We start from the raw sequence: 23,909 nt of genomic DNA, 5'->3' as shown, positions 1-23,909 counted from the left end.
CAGAAAAGTGTTTATATGATCTCAAAATACGTGAAATGTAAAATGTTTTGATTTAAATAAAATTATATTTTATAAAAGAAAGTGTTTCTTAGAAAATAGTTCCGCCTTTACGTTCATACTGCGCCAACATGGCGTAAAGAAATAGTCCCATTTGAAGCAACTCACTTTAATACGGTTTTGTTGAGAGCATTTGATTGACAATGCGAACGCAATTGTTTGATTCAATCCTATATGTTTTGTAATATACCTTTTGCCGTGGTAAGCAAAACAATAGTGAAAAACATCAGTCGGCGGAAGTGATATTCGTCGAGGCGGAGGCTTAAAGCATTCAGGGTAACGTACCAACTTCCTTTTTCACTGTGGCCGCTAAACCGTGAGCAGTGTGGTTCCCGGCGAGCCGAAAAATAATTACCGAAAATGGTGAGAAAATACACTCAGATCGTTATTAAGACGCTATATAATACGTAGGCTGTGTCTCGTGACTTGTACTTATCAAATAAACCTTGGTTCGTTGTCTATGCGAAGCTTGAATTTAGATGTATTAGAGCAGTGAGGTGGAATGCTCCCGGCTAACGACGCTAACACGAGGAGCCATTTTGGATATGTAGCGTTAGCTCAGTAATTCAACCCAGTTACACGTGTGGCTGTCGCCACAGCGTTAGATGAGGAACACGTAGCTTAGCATATGTGGCAAATTTACAGGGCATCTCATGTTACATTTTCTTGTCATAAATATCACTTGTGGTTTGTAAGTGTAGTTATGCTCTTTAACAGCGCTAACACCGTCTTTGATAAGACAACGCAACGTTTTAGACTAGCTTGCTAAAGTCAGTCACGTTAGCATAAACGAGCTAAGCTAGGAGCAGCAGATTTCTCTAACTGTAAATACGTAATGTTAATGAGCAGTCCCCGTTGATATTGTCAGTCAAATACTGGGTGCACCTGACTTGATGTACACGCTGCACCGAGTTATATCAAACTGTTTTTTAAGTTGGTTTAGTTTGTCGGCCTAGACACACCAGCAGGTCCGATTGCTTGTTCTAAGCCCACATTGTTTTAAATGATTGATATTCTCCCGACTAAAGCCACTGCATCTAATGGTATTCATTACCTTCTCTAATCCAACTTATATATTTACCTCTATTTTAAATGTTGCTTTTGTTTCCTAGGCCTGTGCCCGACCGCTGATCTCGGTTTACACCGAGAAAGGAGAAGCTGCTGGCAAGAATGTCGTCTTGCCTGCAGTGTTCAAGGCTCCAATTCGCCCTGATGTTGTGAATTTTGTGCACACCAACATGCGCAAGAACAGTCGCCAGCCTTATGCAGTCAGTGAACTGGCAGGTGAGTGTATCCGTCCTCATTGAACTGGCCTGTTGACCATGACTGGCCATCATAGTTAATACAAGATTTTTAGATGGCGACTGAGCTCGTCCATTCACAAATCTGACGTATTTTGTTTGTAATTTAGGTGTATGTTTCTCTTCTTACAGGCCACCAGACCAGTGCAGAGTCTTGGGGTACAGGAAGAGCTGTCGCCCGTATCCCCCGTGTGAGAGGAGGTGGTACTCACCGCTCTGGCCAGGGTGCTTTTGGAAATGTATCCTTGTGACCAAAATTACAGCTTTACATTTTTTTTTAATATTGTGAAAACTAGGACAGGCACAAGACTTGCAGTGATGGTGTAATTTGCGACTTACTCTGTGACCAGTGACGGTATGCCTGCTGTCATATGCTGGCACAGATGGCTGACGAACATTGAGTCTGAGCAGGTATTAGGTCAGTACTTATGATTTCATTCAGTATTAGAAGTAGTAAACCTCCTTGACTTTGGTCTAGATGTGTCGTGGAGGTCGCATGTTCGCCCCCACCAAAACCTGGCGTCGCTGGCACCGCAGAATCAATACAACCCAGAAGCGCTACGCCATCTGCTCCGCTGTGGCTGCCTCTGCTATTCCTGCTCTTGTGATGGCCAAAGGTAAGCTCTAACATTTGTCAAGAATGAGAAGCATAGTTTTTTAAAACGTATATATTCCTATAATTAAATACTTATAGTTGCATATTTACACGGCTACTATTTTTAAAGTAGGTAACATTTGTCTTGCCATGATGGTGTAATTTGCGTCTGATCCTGTGAACAGTGACGGTTGCCTGCCGTCTTTAAGCTGTCACGAGGTATTGATGTGTCTATAATTCTGAGCAAGCTCGGGCAACACTGTAGTCTGTGACGAGATGAGGGGAAGGTGGTTGACACGATTCTCTCGTCTGCTAGGACACCGCATTGAGGAAATCCCAGAGGTCCCGCTGGTGGTTGAAGACAAAGTTGAGAGCTACAAGAAAACTAAGGATGCAGTGCTCCTGCTGAAGAAGCTGAAAGCCTGGAATGACATCAAGAAGGTAATCTAAACTTTTCATTTTCTCTGTTGGCTTGACTCGGCACAAAGATCTTAGACTGTTTCCTTCAGTAGGATTAACTGGTAACATTTCAGCCTGTGATATTGCTAAACTTGAGTACATTAGGCTTTACTTGGTTTCTTTTTAATGGTGTATAGTAATGATGTAAACTTTCTATTCTCAGGTCTACGCCTCTCAGCGCATGCGTGCTGGTAAGGGTAAGATGAGGAATCGCAGACGGATCCAACGCAGAGGACCATGCATCATCTACAACCAGGACGCCGGGGTCACCAAAGCCTTCAGAAATATCCCAGGTAAATGGAGATAAGAGCTCTTAATATTTAATACCTAACAGCAATGTATAGTTCATGTGCAGAAGTTCTTGTAAACCTGAATGCCATAGCTAGAAACACTGTGCTTCCCCTTTAGTCCTGAATGTTTTGGCATCGGTGGTTATCAAAGTTAACTATTGAAAAATGTGCCATAAGCTAATTCAACCTGCGAGTGTTTAATTATTGTGCTTTATTATAAAGGCATCACTCTGCAGAACGTAAACAAACTGAACCTCCTGAGGCTCGCCCCTGGTGGTCACGTCGGACGCTTCTGCATCTGGACTGAGAGCGCTTTCCGTAAGCTGGATGAGCTGTACGGCACCTGGCGTAAACCTGCTTCCCTGAAGATTGGTTACAAGTGAGTGTTTAAGAAGCGACCTCATTGTTACACAAGTCAAACCTGTCGATCACATCAGTGATGAGCTTCCACTTCATGGTCCGTGTTTTTGAAACTCTGTGATATTTAAAGAAGTTCTGAGTTTGAGCATCATAAGACTTGTCAATTGGCTATTTTCATAGTTTCCAACATGATGAATTAAACTCGTAATGCCTCATTCATTTCAGCCTTCCCATGCACAAGATGACCAACACAGACCTGAGCAGGATTCTGAAGAGTGAGGAGATCCAGAAGGCTCTTCGTGCACCAACGTAAGCGCTGCTCACTTTAACTTCTTGAACATTTATTTTTACGCAGCTTGTCAACTATGATGATGTTCCCACTTCAGGTCCGTGTTTCTGAATCCTGATTATATGGAAGTCCTGAGCAACGCATAAAGTTTATGATGAATTTGTAGTTAAGCAGAAGTTCACAATTTTAAGATGTTTATTTTTCTGTCATTACAGCAAGACGATCAACCGCAGAGTACTGAAGAAGAATCCTCTGAAGAACTTGAGGATAATGCTCAAACTGAACCCGTACGCCAAGACTGCAAGACGTCATGCCATCCTCAAGCATGACCCTAAGGTAAGAACCAAAAACACTCATGCTGGAAGCAAAACTTGTTGTCTTAAATTGTTGATAATGACTTTGAAATCTTGCTTGTTGTCTCTATAGATCAAGGCCAAGATGCTGAAACCCAAGAAGAAGCCTGGGAAGAAGGGAGCACCTAAGAAGCCAGTGCCTGCCAAACCCACGGCATAAATCTCTATACTTGCAGAGAAGAGTTCAGTGATTTAATAAATCATTTGTTTCAAATCTAAGAGTCAGACGTGTAATTGCACATTTTAATTCACCAGACCGTTAATTTCAGATAAGACTTTAATCTGTTGGCGTTGAAGGACACAAGGCAAAGAGGAATATCAAGCACACAGGTTGAGCAGCATTTGTCATGATTAAACCATTCGATCATTAGAAAAAGATGGCTTTTCAGGCAGGCCTGCAATGTAGCCCGAAGACTTGTTCAATACATAGTTAATTTCACTTGGCATGTAGGTTTGTACACTAATACAACTATTGATTGCACAACTTTTAAACCCATTTAGTGATCAGTATAAACTGATCTATTACTCATACAACCCACTCATCAGAGGACCTTGGGATGTAGATTTGTAGTAAACTCAACAGGCCTCACATTGCTGTACCGTGGGTGGGTGTCACAGGCTGATTGAGTCCAATGGTGCTGCACAACCAGCCAGCAAAGTCGACCTGCTGTTCCTCAGTTCAATGACGGCATGAACCCAAAGAAAAAAAGTGCATGGTGGAAAGATCCCTTTGTGCTGGTAAAGGTAAGATGAGGAGTCTCAGGCAGATCGTAAGCAGAGGACCATCTACATCCAAGTCTTCTGGAATATCTCAGGTGTGTAATTTGTTCAAATGTAGAAGTCATCACTGTTTGCTAAATGAATATTGTACATTATCTTAATAGTCCTTAATACCAACAATGTATATTTTATATGCTGTAGGCATTACAAACTTAAATGACATTGATGGGCAGTAAAACTTGTCCTTTAGTTTCTGAATCTTCTAGCATCTAGATATGTTTTGAATGGACTACATCACATTTTAAATAACTAGATAATTCAACCCGTGAGTGTTTAATTGCTGTCCTGTCATGAAAGCATCAATGCAGAACAAACTGAACCTCCTGAGGCTCGCCCCTGGTGGTCACGTCGGACGCTTCTGCATCTGGACTGAGCGTGCTTTCCGTAAGCTGGATGAGCTGTACGGCACCTGGCGTAAACCTGCTTCCCTGAAGACTGGTTACAAGTGAGTGTTTAAGAAGCGACCTCATTGTTACGAGTCAAACCTGTCGATCACATCAGTGATGAGCTTCCACTTCATGGTCCGTGTTTTTGAAACTCTGTGATATTTAAAGAAGTTCTGAGTTTGAGCGTCATAAGACTTGTCATTTGACTATTTTCCAACATAATTAATTACATTTTTTAAATTAATTCTTAATTTCCATATTCATTTCAGCCTTCCCATGCACAAGATGACCAACACAGACCTGAGCAGGATTCTGAAGAGTGAGGAGATCCAGAAGGCTCTTCGTGCACCAACGTAAGCGCTGCTCACTTTAACTTCTTGAACATTTATCTTTACGCAGCTTGTCAACTATGATGATGTTCCCACTTCAGGTCCGTGTTTCTGAATCCTGATTATATGGAAGTCCTGAGCAACGCATACAGTGTGTGACTAATTTGTAGTTAAGCAGAAGTTCTCAATTTTAAGATGTTTTATTTTTCTGTCTTTACAGCAAGACGATCAACCGCAGAGTACTGAAGAAGAATCCTCTGAAGAACTTGAGGATAATGCTCAAAATGAACCCGTACGCCAAGACTGCAAGACGTCATGCCATCCTCAAGCATGACCCTAAGGTAAGAACCAAAAACACTCATGCTGGAAGCAAAACTTGTTGTCTTAAATTGTTGATAATGACTTTGAAATCTTGCTTGTTCTCTATAGATCAAGGCCAAGATGCTGAAACCCAAGAAGAAGCCTGGGATCTGCATCTGGACTGAGAGCGCTTTCCGTAAGCTGGATGAGCTGTACGGCACCTGGTGTAAACCTGCTTCCCTGAAGATTGGTTACAAGTGAGTGTTTAAGAAGCGACCTCATTGTTACACGAGTCAAACCTGTCGATCACATCAGTGATGAGCTTCCACTTCATGGTCCGTGTTTTTGAAACTCTGTGATATTTAAAGAAGTTCTGAGTTTGAGCATCATAAGACTTGTCAATTGGCTATTTTCATAGTTTCCAACATGATGAATTAAACTCGTAATGCCTCATTCATTTCAGCCTTCCCATGCACAAGATGACAACACAGACCTGAGCAGCATTCTGAAGAGTGAGGAGATCCAGAAGGCTCTTCGTGCACCAACGTAAGCGCTGCTCACTTTAACTTCTTGAACATTTATCTTTACGCAGCTTGTCACACTCACCATGACTGGCCATCATAGTTAAAAAATATAGATTTTCAGATGGCGACTGAGCTCGTGCATTCAAAAATCTGACTTATTTTTGTTTGTAATTTAGGTGTATGTTTCTCTTCTTACAGGCCACCAGACCAGTGCAGAGTCTTGGGGTACAGGAAGAGCTGTCGCCCGTATCCCCCGTGTGAGAGGAGGTGGTACTCACCGCTCTGGCCAGGGTGCTTTTGGAAATGTATCCTTGTGACCAAAATTACAGCTTTACATTTTTTTTTAATATTGTGAAAACTAGGACAGGCACAAGACTTGCAGTGATGGTGTAATTTGCGACTTACTCTGTGACCAGTGACGGTATGCCTGCTGTCATATGCTGGCACAGATGGCTGACGAACATTGAGTCTGAGCAGGTATTAGGTCAGTACTTATGATTTCATTCAGTATTAGAAGTAGTAAACCTCCTTGACTTTGGTCTAGATGTGTCGTGGAGGTCGCATGTTCGCCCCCACCAAAACCTGGCGTCGCTGGCACCGCAGAATCAATACAACCCAGAAGCGCTACGCCATCTGCTCCGCTGTGGCTGCCTCTGCTATTCCTGCTCTTGTGATGGCCAAAGGTAAGCTCTAACATTTGTCAAGAATGAGAAGCATAGTTTTTTAAAACGTATATATTCCTATAATTAAATACTTATAGTTGCATATTTACACGGCTACTATTTTTAAAGTAGGTAACATTTGTCTTGCCATGATGGTGTAATTTGCGTCTGATCCTGTGAACAGTGACGGTTGCCTGCCGTCTTTAAGCTGTCACGAGGTATTGATGTGTCTATAATTCTGAGCAAGCTCGGGCAACACTGTAGTCTGTGACGAGATGAGGGGAAGGTGGTTGACACGATTCTCTCGTCTGCTAGGACACCGCATTGAGGAAATCCCAGAGGTCAAGAGTGAGGAGATCCAGAAGGCTCTTCGTGCACCAACGTAAGCGCTGCTCACTTTAACTTCTTGAACATTTATCTTTACGCAGCTTGTCAACTATGATGATGTTCCCACTTCAGGTCCGTGTTTCTGAATCCTGATTATATGGAAGTCCTGAGCAACGCATACAGTGTGTGACTAATTTGTAGTTAAGCAGAAGTTCACAATTTTAAGATGTTTTATTTTTTTGTCATTACAGCAAGACGATCAACCGCAGAGTACTGAAGAAGAATCCTCTGAAGAACTTGAGGATAATGCTCAAACTGAACCCGTACGCCAAGACTGCAAGACGTCATGCCATCCTCAAGCATGACCCTAAGGTAAGAACCCAAAACACTCATGCTGGAAGCAAAACTTGTCTTAAATTGTTGATAATGACTTTGAAATCTTGCTTGTTCTCTATAGATCAAGGCCAAGATGCTGAAACCCAAGAAGAAGCCTGGGATCTGCATCTGGACTGAGAGCGCTTTCCGTAAGCTGGATGAGCTGTACGGCACCTGGCGTAAACCTGCTTCCCTGAAGATTGGTTACAAGTGAGTGTTTAAGAAGCGACCTCATTGTTACACGAGTCAAACCTGTCGATCACATCAGTGATGAGCTTCCACTTCATGGTCCGTGTTTTTGAAACTCTGTGATATTTAAAGAAGTTCTGAGTTTGAGCATCATAAGACTTGTCAATTGACTATTTTCATAGTTTCCAACATGATGAATTAAACTCGTAATGCCTCATTCATTTCAGCCTTCCCATGCACAAGATGACCAACACAGACCTGAGCAGGATTCTGAAGAGTGAGGAGATCCAGAAGGCTCTTCGTGCACCAACGTAAGCGCTGCTCACTTTAACTTCTTGAACCTTTATCTTTACGCAGCTTGTCAACTATGATGATGTTCCCACTTCAGGTCCGTGTTTCTGAATCCTGATTATATGGAAGTCCTGAGCAACGCATACAGTGTGTGACTAATTTGTAGTTAAGCAGAAGTTCACAATTTTAAGATGTTTATTTTTCTGTCATTACAGCAAGACGATCAACCGCAGAGTACTGAAGAAGAATCCTCTGAAGAACTTGAGGATAATGCTCAAACTGAACCCGTACGCCAAGACTGCAAGACGTCATGCCATCCTCAAGCATGACCCTAAGGTAAGAACCAAAAACACTCATGCTGGAAGCAAAACTTGTTGTCTTAAATTGTTGATAATGACTTTGAAATCTTGCTTGTTGTCTCTATAGATCAAGGCCAAGATGCTGAAACCCAAGAAGAAGCCTGGGAAGAAGGGAGCACCTAAGAAGCCAGTGCCTGCCAAACCCACGGCATAAATCTCTATACTTGCAGAGAAGAGTTCAGTGATTTAATAAATCATTTGTTTCAAATCTAAGAGTCAGACGTGTAATTCAAAATTTTAATTCACAAGACCATTTATTTCACATAAGCTAACAAAGACTTTAATCTGTTGGCGTTGAAGGACACAAGGCAAAGAGGAATATCAAGCACACAGGTTGAGCAGCATTTGTCATGATTAAACCATTCGATCATTAGAAAAAGATGGCTTTTCAGGCAGGCCTGCAATGTAGCCCGAAGACTTGTTCAATACATAGTTAATTTCACTTGGCATGTAGGTTTGTACACTAATACAACTATTGATTGCACAACTTTTAAACCCATTTAGTGATCAGTATAAACTGATCTATTACTCATACAACCCACTCATCAGAGGACCTTGGGATGTAGATTTGTAGTAAACTCAACAGGCCTCACATTGCTGTACCGTGGGTGGGCGTCACAGGCTGATTGAGTCCAATGGTGCTGCACAACCAGCCAGCAAAGTCGACCTGCTCTGCTTCAGACAGTTTGATGAAAGAATGCACCTGAAGAAAAAAAGGTGTAAGGTGGCTACAAAGGTGAAAATGACATTCAGGGAATGAGCATGCTGATAAGATTTAACACTCGCCATCTGCTGTTTCAGGTCTGCTCTCTCTGCAGGATTCTTGATCAAACTGCAATGGAGACACAGAGCGTAGTGCATTTTAAAACCACTAGGTGGCAGCAAGCCTGACGGGCAGACGTGGATATACAAATGGTGTTTGTGAATTTATTTCTCCTACATACCATTTGTTCACAAAGTCTTGAAATTCAGAGCTAAATATCCCAGGCAGCTTTGGTGGAGGCTGAAAATGTAAATATGAAGTCAGCACTGATTGGATCAAACTGGTGGCAAAGGTATGTTCATGTTAGGATGTGGTCGTATGAGGGGCACACTCACCTCATTGACGATGTAATCAAGCAGCTCAAATATAGCCATTGGTGGTCTGTCAGGTCCGTAAGCTGGAGGGGGAAATAATAATTTCAGCTTCTTTAATAATTTACTGCATCCTCTGCACTCATCACACAAGGTCACTAATAGATGTCACTTCATCACAATGCTGTCATTGATTTCTGCGTGAACTATTTCAACAGACCCTTTTTAAATATTTAGAAAAGGAAGGCCACTCTGCAGAATCGCAGGACAAACCAGCGTCGTGTCAGACTTACAGCTGCCTGGTCGCCCGGGGGGTTGTGGCATTGGGGAGGACTCGTTGCAGGCTGCCTCCCCTTCTACTGCGAAGCCAAAAATCTTTTCCAGTTCTCTAGCATCAGGCGGTGGGATAGGGAAGCGCCCAATTGCCATTTCAACCAGGGACAGACCCATGCTCCAGATGTCCGATTGAACAGAGTAATGGGTTCCCTGTAAACGCTCTGGCTGCACAACACACATGCAATTGTATCACTACTACAACCATGAGTGGATTGTATAATTAGAAAACATAGCAAAAGACGACAGGCTAAAAACAAATTCATTGCTAACAGTTTGTGATATTTTTGATTGTTGCATGTTCCAGTGCAGTGTGCAGGGCTAACTTTAAACACCGTCCATGCTGAAAAGATGTTTGGCCCACTTGACGTGAAGCCTGTGTATAAAGCTCGTCCTAGTTCATTTCTGAGTCATCAAAATTGGGAATTGGGGACTCTAGTTGCCAACCACATTAAATCTGACACTTTAATTGTAACCGGAATCGTAAAGGCTAATGTGTGAATGACAGCAGCAGGATCGTGTCATCCATTTGAACTCACCGACATGTAAGAGCGGGTGCCCACGAAGGAGTTGGCCATGGAGTCTATGAGCTGTCCGCTCACTCCGAAGTCGCACAGCTTGATCTCACCGCGGGAATTCACGAGGATGTTAGAAGGCTTGACGTCTGAAAGAGGGACATGCGGTATATTTAGGAGGACATGGCGGTGCAAATATTTAACACGGAACAGTAAGCACAAAAGAACAGGCTGCTGCAAAGGCCCGGTGCATGTCGTGCACTGTGTCTGTCACATTTCATTTCATCATTCATATGTGCAACACAGAGCAACAAAGATGTCAAATAGGGATTTCAATACTCTGAAGCACACAGTCTTCATTAATTAATGTAAAGTTCTTGTAAAAACCTTATAACATCTTTTAGTAAATTAAGTAGTTAATGACCTCTGTGCATGATCTTGTGTTTCTCCCTCAGGTAGGAGAGCCCTTTAATGACCTGGAAAGAGAAATATTGCTTATCAGCGTAGTATCATTTTAGAATATTTAAAAGACAGTGTGTATTAGCTCAGTGATGACCCAAGTTTTCTATCCAAAAACAAAACAAATATAGCTGTAGTGGGACGATCGGAGCACGGAACTGGCAGTCGAGGTGTTGGAGCTACCCACAGCGATGCTGACTTTGCCAAGGATCTGCTCTGGGATCTTGCCCGCCTTCTTCAGCGACTGGTCCAGGGAGCCACCGTCCTACAGCCAGCAGGGAAGGGAAATATGGAGAGCGTCTACTGAAAGCACTCATTTAAGTTTAAAATCATTTAAACAAAAGTGAGTTTCTTTCAATACTAATGAGTTACATGGAAGGAAAAAACATGGCAGACACCGCCGGCACCGTCTGTAAAGCAGCACTCAAAGTAAATGCTGTATAAACACACTGGGAGCCAGAACTTATTAAAGATGAGTACCATATGCTCCATGCAGATGCTGATTTCTCCGTCGCTGTAGAAAGCTCCGTAGAAGCCCACAATGTAGGGGGAATTACACTCGTGCAGCACCTGCAGCTCCCTAATGATCTGGTTCCTAATGGCTGGTTTGATCTCCAGGTGGATCAGCTGGAACACAGCAGACATCAGGTTGTATTTATCTTCTCATATCACATGGAGCATAAATACTGGGAGACTCAATCTCTACACAACATCATATACTACTTGTGTTAAAATCTAAAAATGATCATGAGGAAAGAAATCTTTAATATGACTGCATGTATCTTGTGTGATATTATACAGTGGCTCTTTGACGTTGTGACAGACTCGTTCCATTAATCCACATTTTACGTTCACAAAATACTGGAAAATGACAAATTTGACTCCACACTCCAAACATTGATGATGCCTGTAAAAAACATTGCCTGTCTGACATACTGAAGAAGAGAACTATGTTCATTATACATCATGTATGCAGTTCCTTTGTACACATCTCTACTAGATAAAGTTTAGGCAGAGTGGCTTTCTGAAAGCTTTTAAGCCCTTCCTACGACAAACCTTCAGGGCCACAGCTTACCTTCCTCGCCATAATCAGGCCAGAGGGTCGGTGGGAGACCTTGAAGACGACTCCTCCGTTGCCGGCACCCAGCTCACAGATCTTCTCAAAGTCATCGTCCTTCAGCTCTCCCACCTTCTGCTTCTGTGTCAGAAAGGCCTCCAGGCGTTTCCGCTGCTGCTCGTCCAACTCAAGCTCTTCTAGTTTCTTCTGCAGTGCCTCCAAATTAGTTCTGAGAAAGAAGATGGAGAGAAAGATGATATATTATTAATGTATTCTGGAAACAGAAAGGGCCATGAGCCCATTCAGACGGAACTTTTGCGGATGTTCTTTCCCGGAAGTACTCATGTTATTGAAACCTCGGAGAAAAGATGGAGCTTCGTATGACAGCTACTAGCGCACAATTACAATTAACCAGCAGGAAGACAGAAAGGGTCACAGGGTGTGTTTATTAAGTGTTTCTTCCCAGATCCGTGTGAGGAAGCTCAGAGATCCTTCCGAGCGCTGACGGCGCTCGCCTGGCGCTGTTGTCATGGCAATGCATTTCCTTGAGAAATCAATTGTGGAGCAAAAACGCTTCTGAAACGCTGCCGTTTGACCTCTTCTTCCCCTCCCACTCCACTGTCTCCAAACACTGCAGCACTGCAACTCAAAGCCAGTCAAAGCCTTTTTGCTTACCTTGAATAGAAGGTGATGTAAAGACCGATGAGTCACCATGTTAATTCAACTGGTTAGATGTAAACAGGGACAAAACCAACAACGAGTGGATTTCTGTTGATGCAGACTAACGGAAACGAGGCACAAATGAGTATTTCTGGGTTTCATAATGCAAAGCTAAAGAATAAAACAAAAGCATGCGAGGATATTTCATATGCCTGCAAGCTGTTCCATCTTTAGCTTTTAACAAAATCTGTAATTTAAGTGTCTTTCATATTTGCACCCTTATCTGATGGTAATACGATGGTTTTCTTCTTGCTCAGTGGTAATTACGCTTTTTTTTCATCTTTGAATATTAATCACGACTCAGTGGAGAGCAGCTATGGCAGGGAAGTGGGCTCTTCTCTCTGCTGCTCCACTACACAGCAACGAGAGGCTTTAAGTGCTTTTATTTTTGACAGAAGGCCTGCATATCCATGGAGACGAAGTGCTGATTTTGAGGTGGCTGTGGGCACCGTGGGCGCTTTGTCGACAAGAGGTGGAGGAGGCTGGAGATACTGAGAAGAGGAGCACAGCCTGAAACACACTCCACACAATACGTAAGTGTGAGGGACTACAACAGCTACACACTGCTCCCCCCCCCCCCCCCCCCCCGCTGGACGAAGTGAGCACGATGCCGGCCTTTTGTGCTCCATCCACATCCACACAATGCCCAAGGACACCTAGTGGAGTTTAAATGCAAAACACACAATATTCCCACAGTTTGCCACAAAGCGCCGGAAAGAAGATGGCATCGCTGTTTTAGCAGTGTGGCTTCTGAGACATTATTGGTTATTAAACGGGAAATAAATCAAACCAGATCAATTTAAGAGGCTGCAGTTGTGAGGCCTCCCTTTAAGGCTGCCGTGAATCTGCAAACAAACCTATAACATGGTTCACATGTTCACAAGGGAAATAGGTCATCGTTACACCCTTGCTTGTTTAATACAGAAGACTTTGATTGTAGCTTTTCCAACACTGACTTCATGAATAGTATAGTTTGATGTATCACAGGGAAGGCATCACTCACAGTGTTTAAAGTGAAGGGAATTAATGCTTTTACAACCAAGCGTGCATATCTCCGGAATTGCATTGCTACGCAACAGCTTTGGTCCATTTTTACCTCCTGACAGTTTATGTCATTCACATAATATTACTGCAACAGGAAATAACCTGGGACATATTTGGAATGTTTACGTTTATAGTGGTGAAATGGTCTAGAGTACATAAGTAGCGATTCCTTTGTGGTAGAACAGGATAAAGTAAGTCTCATCCAACCAGAGAGGAGCCAGCATCTCAAACTATGGTCAAATATGTGCTATGGGTTAATCATTCATTTTCTTTTTGCGCATTCAGTTCTCTAAACACAACACGCCTATGCAAAAGAATGAACCACAACATGTTTCTGAATAATGAAGCTATAAAGATGCAGGCCTATTCTGTACGTTTTCATTCAGGTGATATTAGGATCTCATCCAGGAGTTTAGCAAATGGCAAATTGCCTGAAGAGGTCTGTCCAGAACAGGTTGTTTTTTATTTGTTCTCAGATCTCCTCTGATAATATTACATGCTTGGCTGACATTATGTGGGCCACTCAGTACACTACTCCCATGGCTGCCAGCCATTTCACGCTGAGAGAGCATTTTGCAGGCTGTAATTCCTTTTCACCCGAGTGGAATAGTCTGGTTTCAATAAGAGGCTCATCGATTGCATTAAGCTCTTCTGCACCCAATATGCAACACCTGTGCTGCTATATGAGCATCAGATCCTCCTGTGTGCTGGTCCAAATTCCAAATAATGTGCTGATTTATGCATCTGTTCTGATCATTTTGTCCCCTCATTCTATTCACAACAGCGGCTGGGTTTTCTTTAGTTGAAGCTATAATATTGGTATTGTATTATGAGACTGGATGTGATCCGGGATCATTACGGTACGGTACGTTTTTTACAGAACACATGTCACAGCAGTAAAATCACAGGTGCAGATGTTTAAATGAATGCTGGTTAATTTCCATTTAGCGGTTTCACTCTAACGCTCCTGCCTGGTTTGCTTTCACGACTTACTGGGACACTTAAACGACTGTGGCTCAGTGGTAGAGCAGGGTCGTCCTTCAATCAGAGGATCGGCGGTTTGAACCCCGGCTCCCCTAGTCCATGTCGACGTGTCCTTGGACAAGACACTTCACCCCAAAAGGCTGTTCCTGATGTGCGGGTGGCACCTTGCATGGTAGCCCCTGCCATACGTGTATGAATGGGTGTGAATAGATGAATGATGACATGTAGATTTAAAGCACTTTGAATGGTCGGATGACTAGAAAAGCGCTATACAAGTACAGTCCGTTTACCATTTAAACAGAACATCTATAATGTTAAAAGTAACACCTGACAAATCAAAATGTCTGCTGTGAAAAGGGCCTTTTGGATGGAGTACACACTGATAATTAAATGAGGCCATTAAGCTCAGTGTACCAATAAGAATGATGAAGGTGTAAGCTGGGAATCAGCCAAAATACAAAACACCTGTCCTGACAAACTGCAGACACCATTGGACAGCTGCAGCCATTAGGGAGCATAATTTGTTGATTTTGTTGCCATTAAAAGTCTAGCTCCCAGACAAAGATACCCCCGCGTTTGACATTGTTGTAAAACGTATTTGGTTCCTGTGGTATCTGACATACAGTTTCATCATTATCTAAATAAAATTGAACTTGAAATGTAACTACATAACTATCACAAATCGAACCCCAGTTCCCTTTTCTTGCGGGTGCAGAGGAGTTTGGTTTTAATGCAATGTTAAGGAACAAAATGTGTTCAGAGTGTGAGAGACAAGTGTGTGCCTGCAGACCCGTCATCGACCGTCACTGGCCTGAAAAGGGATTTGTTTTCCCTCAGAGCCTCAGACAGCTGAGTGTGTGGACGCAGATAAAACTGTCTTTCCATGGAAAAGTGGTGCAGCATGGTTCTCTGTCAGCGGCGTGTCAGTCTGACAGGCACTGTGCACAATACAGCAGTATTACACACAGACATTGTGAGTTCCCTCAGAGACTTAAATAAATATGGGATCCAGAGTCCCTGATTGTTGCTTCATCCCGACATGCTGCTCTTCGCCCGTTACAGCTCAGCTCCAGCCAAACATTATGTCATATAAAAACAAAGCCAAGGCACAACTCCTGCTGTGAGGCTTCTCGCTTCTTCAATTGGAGAATTTGCCGTTTTTCTTTGTCTTGAACAATAATAAGCGGCACGTCTTTGTGTTTTGGTCGGTCAGTCAAAAAAAAAAAAGCAATTGGAAGACGTCACCAAGCTCTACGAATGTGTCCCTGTTTTCTGACGTTACATAGGCCAAACGAATACTCGACAAATCCAGAAAATAGTTGGCAGATTTATTGAAAGTAAATCTGCAGCTCTATGAATTTGAACTAAAATGCTGATCTTACGAAAGTGACAAATTATATTTGAGTCTATTACTTTTGAAGTAATTCATTGCAGAAGACATAAATGGCCTCCAGATGTATGATCTCATGATGAAACAATGAAATAGATTCCACCTCTACATCACATCAGAAAAGCAGCCATCGCGAGGGGATGACATGTTATGTAATTCTCATCCTGCAGCTTGTTGCTGGACCGCTTTTCTCTGTGAACTGAGAACAAGAGCACGGAGTCACAACAATTTAACATCTCCATCACTGTGTTCGTGTCTAACGGTGGTGGGAACAGGCCGACGCGGAACTTCTTCAGCACACAGAAATACTACTCTACACGCTGCCTCCCTGCAAAGGTCAATCTCTGACTAACCACTGTCCACACAGAGTGGACACCATGACACCATGAGGATGTGACCTGAGAGCTGCGCACACTTTAGAGCCGTTTCATGGCGGACACACAGGTGATACTAATTTCGTTAACGATGGCTCAGTTCCATCAAGTGTCACGCCAGCAGCGCGCAGGATCGAGCTCAGCTAGATGGAATGCAGTCATAAAGTTAATAATTACAGATGTGCTTTTCCTGCTATGACATGCCAAAATGTCTGCTGTGGCTATGATGTCGTCTGAATGTGTTCATGAAAGCAAGCAAAACAATAATTTGTTCATGACACATTTCTTTGAAAGTTTTCGCAGCTGCAATATTTAGTGTAAGCCAGTACGATTAGTTGATCAACAAAAAAACCTTGATAATTGATTACTTGTTGGCATTGATCGACAGAAATTGAATCTGCAAATATTATGATAATTGTTTAATCGTGTGTGTCATTTGTCAAGCAGCAATGCTTTGTGTTTTTGGACATCTAGTCTGACTGACAGTGCTGTTTGAAGATGTCAATTGAAGCTAGAGGTTGTGGTCTTTAATTAAATAAGATATATTTAAAGATTACACTATTTGGGAACTTATAATGAATTATTCGTTTTATGAAAAACATCTCAATATATGAATGATTACAATGAAAGTGTAAACCAGTGCGTGGGTGCGCGCAGGCACACACACCTACACACACACACACACACGCACGCACGCACGCACACACACACACACACACACACACACACACACACACACACACACACACACACACACACACACACACACACACACACACACACACACACACACACACCTGTGTCTCATATTAAACAGAAGACAAAAGCTTACACACACAGTAAATTAGTTATTTAGTTATCTCGATGTTACTGCAGTTCTCACGAGCCTTTATAGCATATTTATTGAACGTAAATCCGACATAAACGATCGATCAGAGAGCTCTTATCAACATTACCCATTCACTAGTCTGCACATCAGCAGCAGATGCATATTGACACTCACTCTGTGGCTCCGGTACCGTTGATAGTGTTTCCATCGGGGATCGGGTTGAGTTGGATCGGCTCCGGCTTCCTTCTCTTCTGCATGTTGGAGACAACAAGAAGCCGCTGCAGAAAGACACGAGCTCCAGCAGAATGAATGGAAACCCCGGAGAAGAAGAGCTCTGGCGTCAACAGGACTCAGTCAGGTTACTCGACAGAGACTGACAGAATAAGACGCACAGCTGTGCAGCCATGAGCTGGAAGCGCTGATGTTCCTGTTAATGGGTGGATGTGAAGGATACGGGGGGAGATGCAGCGTCACAAAAATATTTACATTCGTCTTCCGGACAGCATGGCTGTGGTTGGGACAGCGCCCCCTCTGCTGGTGATGGGTGGTATTACCAGCAGCGGTGGAGATGAAAGTAACAATACCCCAGTGTAGAAATACTACGTTACAAGTAAAAAGTATTAGCATCAAAATATACTAAGTACAAAAATTTAAAATACTCACTATGCAGAATGGGCCGTTACAGAATAATGCAAATTATATAATTACATTGTAATTGTTAATTCACTGATATAAAAAAAAAAAACGTGAATGTTTTATGCCTATACTTTACTATACATACTGCTGGGTAAGTTGCAAATTGTATCAAAGCATCAATAATGTCTTATATTTATCCAAAATAATAGCCTACATCATAATTTATTTGTGGATAATATTTTGTATTATCAATCTGAACCTGCAAAGTAACGTGACACACAGATGTAGTGGAGTAAAGTTGGAGTATGAATGCTCAACGGTGTGTTAACTTTGCTTTCCTCATTCTAAAAGCTACGAGATTGTCTTGACAGAGTCAATAACGTTAGGCCAAAACTGTATGTTTTCATGTGGATCAAAAGAAATTAGATGCACATTTGGATGTTTTGAATAACAATGAGGAAAATCAAAGCAATATAAAAAAAAGCTGAAAACTGTATATTTCTCATAGAATCTAATATTTTATTCAGGATCTCTCATCCCACCATTATATTCCCTTAAATGTTTAATTATCCAAAATCCAGAATAACATCAAACGCCAAAAAGAATGTCCTAGTAAAATTAAATGTGAAGGGCATCAAATCTGAGTTTACTTTCATGAGTTGTGTGTAATTTGTATGCGAATAGTGTAACTCTTTTTAATGAAGGAGACTCATGTGAACACATTTGAAGGCCACTTTACGTGATTGACTTTATGTAATTTGTATATAATTATGATGGAATCCATTTATGATCCATGGACAATAAACATACACCATTTAAGTCACCATTTTATGCAAAACAACTTCAAATGAAACAATAAATCCTGTGAGGAGTTTCTGTGCAGGCTCTGTATTTCAGTCCCAAATCACAAAGGATCCAGTGTCTGATTTCACCCGCAGCAATTCCCTCCCTTCTTTAATACTTCCCTTCACACATTTAGTATCTTTTATTATTGTTGACACTCTCTGTGGCTGTTGAGAGGATTAAAAGAAGCTGTTGATGATTCTTTTTTTATATTATGAACACGGTTTGATTTTTACAGGAACTCAGACTTATGCTCAACAATCCAAACTTCCTTCTCCTTTTCCATCAATGCCCCGCTGACCATTTATACACTTTCAGTTCTATTAGGATTAATCTCTGATGTTCAACGATTTGAACAGAATGTATGAATTTATTAGACTTCCTGATCTCTTTAATGTAGGACACATACTGTATCAGTCAGGCTGTTCGACCTCTGTGTAAAAGATGAATCAGAACCACCTATGAATGGTTTCACACGTTGGACAGGAGCCCATCACCGTCCGTCCTTTTTAGTGAATGATGTGTCAGCTGTCAGCCTAACCGTACCCTGCAGATTAGTCATCAAGCCCAACTTGAAACTGGCTGCCATTTTCACAATCTGCTCTGAAGTCTCTACACATTGTCCTGACAGACACAAGGCCACTGAGCCGTGCCTGGTTTACCAAAGGCATCTTACTGCCAAAATCATCTTTTTCTCCATAAACCAAGACTGACAGAGAGGAAAGATTGGTCATGTCCTGTCTCGAGCCCATGAACAGGAACCGTGTGAATTCTAAGTTGCTTTTGACAAATTGGGTTGTGGGCACTCAAGCATATGAGACCTGACTACAATCCCGGTCCCCCCAATGGACCATAAAACATTTACACCAGTGGTTTTCCTTCCTGGGGGTCTAGGAGCTGCAAGAACTGTAGATATTGTATAAAAGCTGACATGGTTGGGAACCACTGATCTATACTCTCAAAAAGAATGTTTTTTCCACCATATTTGATCTGTAAGCAAGGGGTCTCACATGCTCGATGGTGTTCCAGTTATTCATTCCTTTATTTTACACATTTGTAGAAGCAGGCTACATCATATTGGAGTTTAAAATAATATCATCAAAAACCATATACTGTATATGTATATAAAATACAGAGACGACGACAGACAGTACAAAAGAGTGAATCAGCATTACAGTTCATTCAACTTGGAATCTGTATTATATTATGTAAACAACACCCTTCCCTTCCCTTCCCGCCCCTCCAACTAACTCCAAGTTGGGTAAATGTAAAATGTTAATGAATCTTTACTTACACAATATGACGCCAGACATTTAAAGTGGTTATGGAAGTAATGTTTATGCTGTCTCAAATGCTCCCTTGCAGGCTCCCTGCACCTTTGAGCCCATTGATTTTTGCCACAAATAACATTATCAATGCATATGCACCGCACCATTAATAAAGCAAAAGTTTATGGAGGCGTCGATTTAACTGCTGGCATCCTTTTTGCATCCTAATGTTCTCCGAGACATGTTTGAGTTAAAGTTAGAGCCATCACTTAATAACATCTCTTGTCGGGAGCACGAAAAAAGCGATCAAATCAGGAAACTGCTATATTTGATGTTATTTGTTTACTTCTATCGATCGGTTTCATTTACCCATGAGGCTTTGAGATAAATCCGTCACTGAGAATTCTCCTACATCACAAAACACATGAGATCAATGCAATTTAACTTGTGTTGAGCTAAACTTTGGAAAATTACACTTATACTTCTCCTCCAATCAAAAATGAGTATTGATTATATTTCTTCAGTTGGAGTTCCACCAAGTTTGTTTACACATTCATGTGCTGAAGGGGGAAAGCGTCTCTGTGCTCACCTTTAATCTGATGCGTACGAACAAGCACGCTTTTGTGATGTCTCGTTTTGTAAGTCCTGGTCCAGCAGCTTTTATGAGTGTCATGTGGAAACTTGAAACCTGCAGTGCACACACTGAAATATTGGGTCCAATAGTCTTTTGATATGAATAATAGAGATTCTGGATTTTTCGATGAGAGTGGAGGAGCAAATTAAATTTGAAGATTTTTTTAACAAAGCGATTGAGTCTTTTATGTGGACAAAACTTATCAGACTCAAATTATTATTCAAAGCAGGGTCTTTTTCTTGTATTTGTTCCTTATATCTTATCATGTCTGGGATCTCCGCAGCAACAGTTCTTTCCAGAGTCAGTGTCTCTGGGGATGATCCACCTTGTTGTCAACATATTTGAATGAAAACTGTGGACTGTGAGGTCTGTGGATTATCCACAGATGTAGCTCCAAAATGTCAGTTTTCAAAGCCACAAAAGAAATTACAATCATCTCCATTTTAATGTATAGTGGCAGCAGAAATCAAATATTCTTTTCTCTCTGCTTCGAACTCAGTTGATGAGCAATCACACTTCTCACACCTACCAATCAGATTTTGCCTCAATTCATCTTTGCTGTCAAACTTGAAATAAACAAATACCCCACAGCCTTATATTATGGTGTTTTCTGGTTTCCCGCTTCTACATTTGTTAATGTTAAACATAATTAAAACTAATTACACAGTTTTAGCACCTGGTTGCTGTATTGCAATATTGCGATGCTTATGGTCCACACTTATGTAACTCTCAAACAATAGTTTAAGTGGTCTGTGCCTACACACAGTGTGTGTGTGTGTGTGCCACTTACACACACACACACACACACACACACACACACTGTGTGTAGCCGGTGCAGTATCCTTATCTGAATCCATGGTTGTATACATAATGATTATTTAGCTGATCAGCTGTAAATTCAATGTTTGTGAATGCTATGTCTTCAACATTTCCTATTGTGCACATGAAAATATCTCAATTTCTTTTCAAGCCATTCTTTCAATTAGTGTCTACTGTTTGAAAGGATTTGGATGGACTGATCCTTTAACTGCCAGAAGAGGAAAGGCAAAAGGGTCAGAAATCACTGAGAATTACAACAACCATCACTCAGAGTTTCACTCCACCACTTGTTACTCCCCAGATGTTGCTGGGTCATGAGGAGACAGCAGATGAGACTTAAAAGGAACAAACTCAGATGCACTGATCGAGGACAAGCAGCAGTGCAGTAAAAACAGAATACGCCATGTCTCGTTTGATGCTGCGGATTTGTTGCCTCATCCACCACCACTTTGTTTGGGGAGTCAGGGATTTGTGGCCGGGGATTACAGCAGGCCACGAAGGCAGCTTCTGAAGCAGACGATAACAGCAGGCAGTTGCGCCGGCTGACGAGAGAGGCCAACAGTTGGGGTCCCAAACATGCAAATCTGTGCAAGACACAAATTTTGCCACAGGATGGGACAGCTATTGTAGACAAGTGGACACTCTGTTGCACGTCATTGCTTGGAGTAACTGTTTTACATAATAGTTCCTTTGTATTCAGTGGTTGAATCTCATTTGTTTGATATCCCCTTCTTTATCTCAAAGTAATCATATGCAACACACAGACTTCCTCTTCAAGTGTTGGTCAATTTAATCTTTTTTACAGAATGAAATTCACATCACTGAGTGGCCCCCTCCTGTTCAGAATGGAGTCTACTCAGGTGCAGACTAAAGACTTCTTAAAGATAGCTGTCAAAGAAAACATTCATGAAAATTAGGGAGAAATCAAGAAGGGAAAATACAAATAACTTAAAGAGACGATTTTACCAAAATAAAATAAATAATAATTTGTTTGCAGATTCTTGGGCGGTGTAATAGATTTTCATGTTTCATTCATACGGAACATAATGTCCCTTAGCCAGTGGCGACGGGAAGGTGGAGCCGGGCCCTTCTGTTTGGGTAAGATAACTCAGCGAGCTAATAAAGAAGCAAAGGCAACTGTGTCTTCTTTTGCTTCAGGGCATATGTAGTTCATCTGGAGCCGTGCCAAAGACAGCACACAGAGGACCGCCGAATGTGGCTGCAAACACATTTCTGATAAAGCCCGAAAAACAAAAGTCCAACGTTCAGCTGTTGTGAGGCAGAACAAATACTTGTAACTGATTGAGACATGAGCACAGAGACACAAGTGGGGTACACCAGGTTTGGTTTAGCAGCATGGACTACGTTGAATTTGCCCAAAGCAAACAGACACAGACAGCATCCACCTGAGAGCTACTCATATGTAGTGCTGTAAAGTTATTAAGTACATAACTAATGTACTTACTGTAAGTACACATCTGAGCTGTACTTGCACTTTACTTGAGTACTTCCATTTCATGCCTCTTTAGTTCATTTCAGTGTCAATTTTGCAGGAATAGTTACTGGTTAGGCTACTTTACAAATTAAGATTCAACACACAAAACACACGGAGCGCTTATACGATGATGATGTATTGTTAGAATTTAAAACAATATTCAAAATCAGAGCTGAAACAATTTGTGGATTATCTCAGTAGTGGATCGACAGACGCTCCAGTGAGGATTTGCTACTTGTCATGAATCACAGTAAACTGAATAACCATGTGGTTTTGAACTATCAGGTGAACAAAACAAGCAATTTCAACATAGCATTAGAGGTCTCTGGGAAGGTTTGGTGGGTATTTCTCACTATTTTCTGATATCTACCGACCAAACAATCAATTAATTCAGGAAATAATCACAAAGAATCAATAACTAAGATAATCATTACTTAAGAGCCCTATATAAAAACCGGAAAGGTATTATTGTATACATTAAGTAGCCTACATTTGGCTAATAGTTTATACATAATACATGCTTGAAATGTTTTTACAGTTTTACTTCCTCTTCCACTATCTTTGTCATGTTCTAATGCTGTTTTAATTGCAATGAAATGCAGATCAGACTATATTTAGAGTATAATGTGTGAAAGATTTTTAGGATTTGGGGTGTTTGACACTACACATAATCACTGAGCAACATGTGAAAAAGTGGTACATCTTGGAAAGTAATAGGTTAAGAAAACATTTTTAAAATTACATTTGAATACAGATTTGTGGCTCAGCAGAGTTGGGCTGGGGCCAATAAGAAGATTTGAGTTGCTGCAGAGTTGTTAATTGGTGTTGCAGAAGACTTCAGATCTGTTCAGTGTCAAGAGCTATCCTGGATGTGTGCTTTTCTTAGATCTTGAACATTTATCAATTAAGCTGTGGACAATACCGTCATGAAATGTTTTGCTTTACCCATAATACATGGTGAACAAAACCCAAACAACAAACCAAGAAATCATGCAATAAATGTCACTCAATTATACTCAGGCAAACACACACACACACACACACACACACACACACACACACACACACACACACACACACACACATACACACACACACACACACACGCAAGTCTAGCGATAAAACATCAGCATAGTTACTAACATTCCTTTTGTCAATGGGCTAATCCAAGAAAGAAATTGGCCTAATCAATACAAGACAGAATAAAAG

At 41.6% G+C, this 23,909-nt stretch overlaps 3 protein-coding genes and 12 non-coding genes across 16 annotated transcripts; 14 read left to right on the top strand and 1 right to left on the bottom strand.

The window, feature by feature from the left end:
- Nucleotides 1–271: 271 nt before the first annotated feature.
- LOC142947521 (large ribosomal subunit protein uL4B-like) lies at nucleotides 272–3,918 on the top strand. Of its 2 annotated transcripts, none has more exons than XM_076089171.1 (10): nucleotides 272–420; nucleotides 1,170–1,341; nucleotides 1,491–1,597; nucleotides 1,837–1,975; nucleotides 2,270–2,394; nucleotides 2,576–2,705; nucleotides 2,925–3,081; nucleotides 3,288–3,371; nucleotides 3,567–3,687; nucleotides 3,778–3,918. In XM_076089171.1, exons 1-10 carry the CDS (start codon nucleotides 418–420, stop codon nucleotides 3,862–3,864), a joined length of 1,125 nt encoding a protein of 374 aa, XP_075945286.1. In that variant the 5' UTR covers nucleotides 272–417; the 3' UTR covers nucleotides 3,865–3,918. The 2 variants fall into 2 exon arrangements, with proteins under 2 accessions (XP_075945286.1, XP_075945285.1); XM_076089170.1 differs by lacking the exon at nucleotides 272–420 and adding an exon at nucleotides 671–748.
- On the top strand, nucleotides 1,670–1,768 carry LOC142948163 (small nucleolar RNA SNORD16). The gene has a single exon (XR_012953448.1). It is a non-coding gene; the product is annotated as a small nucleolar RNA SNORD16 (small nucleolar RNA).
- On the top strand, nucleotides 2,100–2,199 carry LOC142948167 (small nucleolar RNA SNORD16). Its single transcript, XR_012953451.1, has one exon. It is a non-coding gene; the product is annotated as a small nucleolar RNA SNORD16 (small nucleolar RNA).
- LOC142948157 (small nucleolar RNA SNORD18) lies at nucleotides 3,134–3,205 on the top strand. Its single transcript, XR_012953442.1, has one exon. It is a non-coding gene; the product is annotated as a small nucleolar RNA SNORD18 (small nucleolar RNA).
- Nucleotides 3,423–3,490, top strand: LOC142948161 (small nucleolar RNA SNORD18). Its single transcript, XR_012953446.1, has one exon. It is a non-coding gene; the product is annotated as a small nucleolar RNA SNORD18 (small nucleolar RNA).
- A 1,061-nt stretch (nucleotides 3,919–4,979) lies between the features above and the next one.
- Nucleotides 4,980–5,051, top strand: LOC142948156 (small nucleolar RNA SNORD18). Its single transcript, XR_012953441.1, has one exon. It is a non-coding gene; the product is annotated as a small nucleolar RNA SNORD18 (small nucleolar RNA).
- Nucleotides 5,052–5,155: 104 nt separating this feature from the next.
- On the top strand, nucleotides 5,156–8,434 carry LOC142947892 (large ribosomal subunit protein uL4A-like). The gene is made up of 12 exons (XM_076089764.1): nucleotides 5,156–5,223; nucleotides 5,420–5,540; nucleotides 5,629–5,756; nucleotides 6,011–6,045; nucleotides 6,222–6,328; nucleotides 6,568–6,706; nucleotides 7,001–7,067; nucleotides 7,264–7,384; nucleotides 7,470–7,597; nucleotides 7,804–7,887; nucleotides 8,083–8,203; nucleotides 8,294–8,434. Exons 1-12 carry the CDS (start codon nucleotides 5,156–5,158, stop codon nucleotides 8,378–8,380), a joined length of 1,206 nt encoding a protein of 401 aa, XP_075945879.1. The 3' UTR covers nucleotides 8,381–8,434.
- On the top strand, nucleotides 5,275–5,342 carry LOC142948160 (small nucleolar RNA SNORD18). The gene has a single exon (XR_012953445.1). It is a non-coding gene; the product is annotated as a small nucleolar RNA SNORD18 (small nucleolar RNA).
- On the top strand, nucleotides 5,809–5,880 carry LOC142948155 (small nucleolar RNA SNORD18). Its single transcript, XR_012953440.1, has one exon. It is a non-coding gene; the product is annotated as a small nucleolar RNA SNORD18 (small nucleolar RNA).
- Nucleotides 6,401–6,499, top strand: LOC142948162 (small nucleolar RNA SNORD16). Its single transcript, XR_012953447.1, has one exon. It is a non-coding gene; the product is annotated as a small nucleolar RNA SNORD16 (small nucleolar RNA).
- LOC142948165 (small nucleolar RNA SNORD16) lies at nucleotides 6,831–6,930 on the top strand. The gene has a single exon (XR_012953449.1). It is a non-coding gene; the product is annotated as a small nucleolar RNA SNORD16 (small nucleolar RNA).
- Nucleotides 7,119–7,186, top strand: LOC142948159 (small nucleolar RNA SNORD18). Its single transcript, XR_012953444.1, has one exon. It is a non-coding gene; the product is annotated as a small nucleolar RNA SNORD18 (small nucleolar RNA).
- LOC142948176 (small nucleolar RNA SNORD18) lies at nucleotides 7,650–7,721 on the top strand. The gene has a single exon (XR_012953460.1). It is a non-coding gene; the product is annotated as a small nucleolar RNA SNORD18 (small nucleolar RNA).
- On the top strand, nucleotides 7,939–8,006 carry LOC142948158 (small nucleolar RNA SNORD18). The gene has a single exon (XR_012953443.1). It is a non-coding gene; the product is annotated as a small nucleolar RNA SNORD18 (small nucleolar RNA).
- Nucleotides 8,435–8,519: 85 nt separating the features above from the next.
- Nucleotides 8,520–17,262, bottom strand: map2k1 (mitogen-activated protein kinase kinase 1). Its single transcript, XM_076089915.1, has 11 exons — nucleotides 17,180–17,262; nucleotides 11,683–11,893; nucleotides 11,088–11,234; nucleotides 10,795–10,872; nucleotides 10,573–10,624; nucleotides 10,173–10,297; nucleotides 9,594–9,801; nucleotides 9,325–9,386; nucleotides 9,171–9,229; nucleotides 9,013–9,058; nucleotides 8,520–8,929 (listed from the first exon to the last, which is right to left on the bottom strand). Exons 1-11 carry the CDS (start codon nucleotides 17,260–17,262, stop codon nucleotides 8,816–8,818), a joined length of 1,185 nt encoding a protein of 394 aa, XP_075946030.1. The 3' UTR covers nucleotides 8,520–8,815.
- Between the last annotated feature and the right edge of the window lie 6,647 nt (nucleotides 17,263–23,909).

This window comes from Anarhichas minor, unplaced genomic scaffold, assembly GCF_050575085.1.
Source record: "Anarhichas minor isolate MPS153535 unplaced genomic scaffold, ASM5057508v1 ptg000011l, whole genome shotgun sequence".
NCBI lineage: Eukaryota > Metazoa > Chordata > Actinopteri > Perciformes > Anarhichadidae > Anarhichas > Anarhichas minor.
The sequence above is the reverse complement of the archived record's forward strand: the minus strand, read 5'-3'. Positions and strand labels throughout refer to the sequence as shown.

What these genes read in the sequence shown, in the direction of transcription:
- LOC142947521 (XM_076089170.1), top strand. Translation starts at nt 686, where the DNA reads ATGTGGCAAATTTACAGGGCATCTCATGTTACATTTTCTTGTCATAAA. An exon ending in ATAAATATCACTTGTGGTTT is followed by an intron (nt 749 to 1,169) that starts GTAAGTGTAGTT and finishes TTTGTTTCCTAG; the next exon opens with GCCTGTGCCCGACCGCTGAT. An exon ending in AGCCTTCAGAAATATCCCAG is followed by an intron (nt 2,706 to 2,924) that starts GTAAATGGAGAT and finishes TTTATTATAAAG; the next exon opens with GCATCACTCTGCAGAACGTA.
- LOC142947892 (XM_076089764.1), top strand. Translation starts at nt 5,156, where the DNA reads ATGACCAACACAGACCTGAGCAGGATTCTGAAGAGTGAGGAGATCCAG. An exon ending in TCCCTGAAGATTGGTTACAA is followed by an intron (nt 5,757 to 6,010) that starts GTGAGTGTTTAA and finishes AGCATTCTGAAG; the next exon opens with AGTGAGGAGATCCAGAAGGC. An exon ending in TCCCTGAAGATTGGTTACAA is followed by an intron (nt 7,598 to 7,803) that starts GTGAGTGTTTAA and finishes CATTCATTTCAG; the next exon opens with CCTTCCCATGCACAAGATGA.
- map2k1 (XM_076089915.1), bottom strand. Translation starts at nt 17,262, where the DNA reads ATGCAGAAGAGAAGGAAGCCGGAGCCGATCCAACTCAACCCGATCCCC. An exon ending in CCCCGGGCGACCAGGCAGCT is followed by an intron (nt 9,387 to 9,593) that starts GTAAGTCTGACA and finishes TTCCCCCTCCAG; the next exon opens with CTTACGGACCTGACAGACCA. An exon ending in CAAGACTTTGTGAACAAATG is followed by an intron (nt 9,059 to 9,170) that starts GTATGTAGGAGA and finishes TCTCCATTGCAG; the next exon opens with TTTGATCAAGAATCCTGCAG.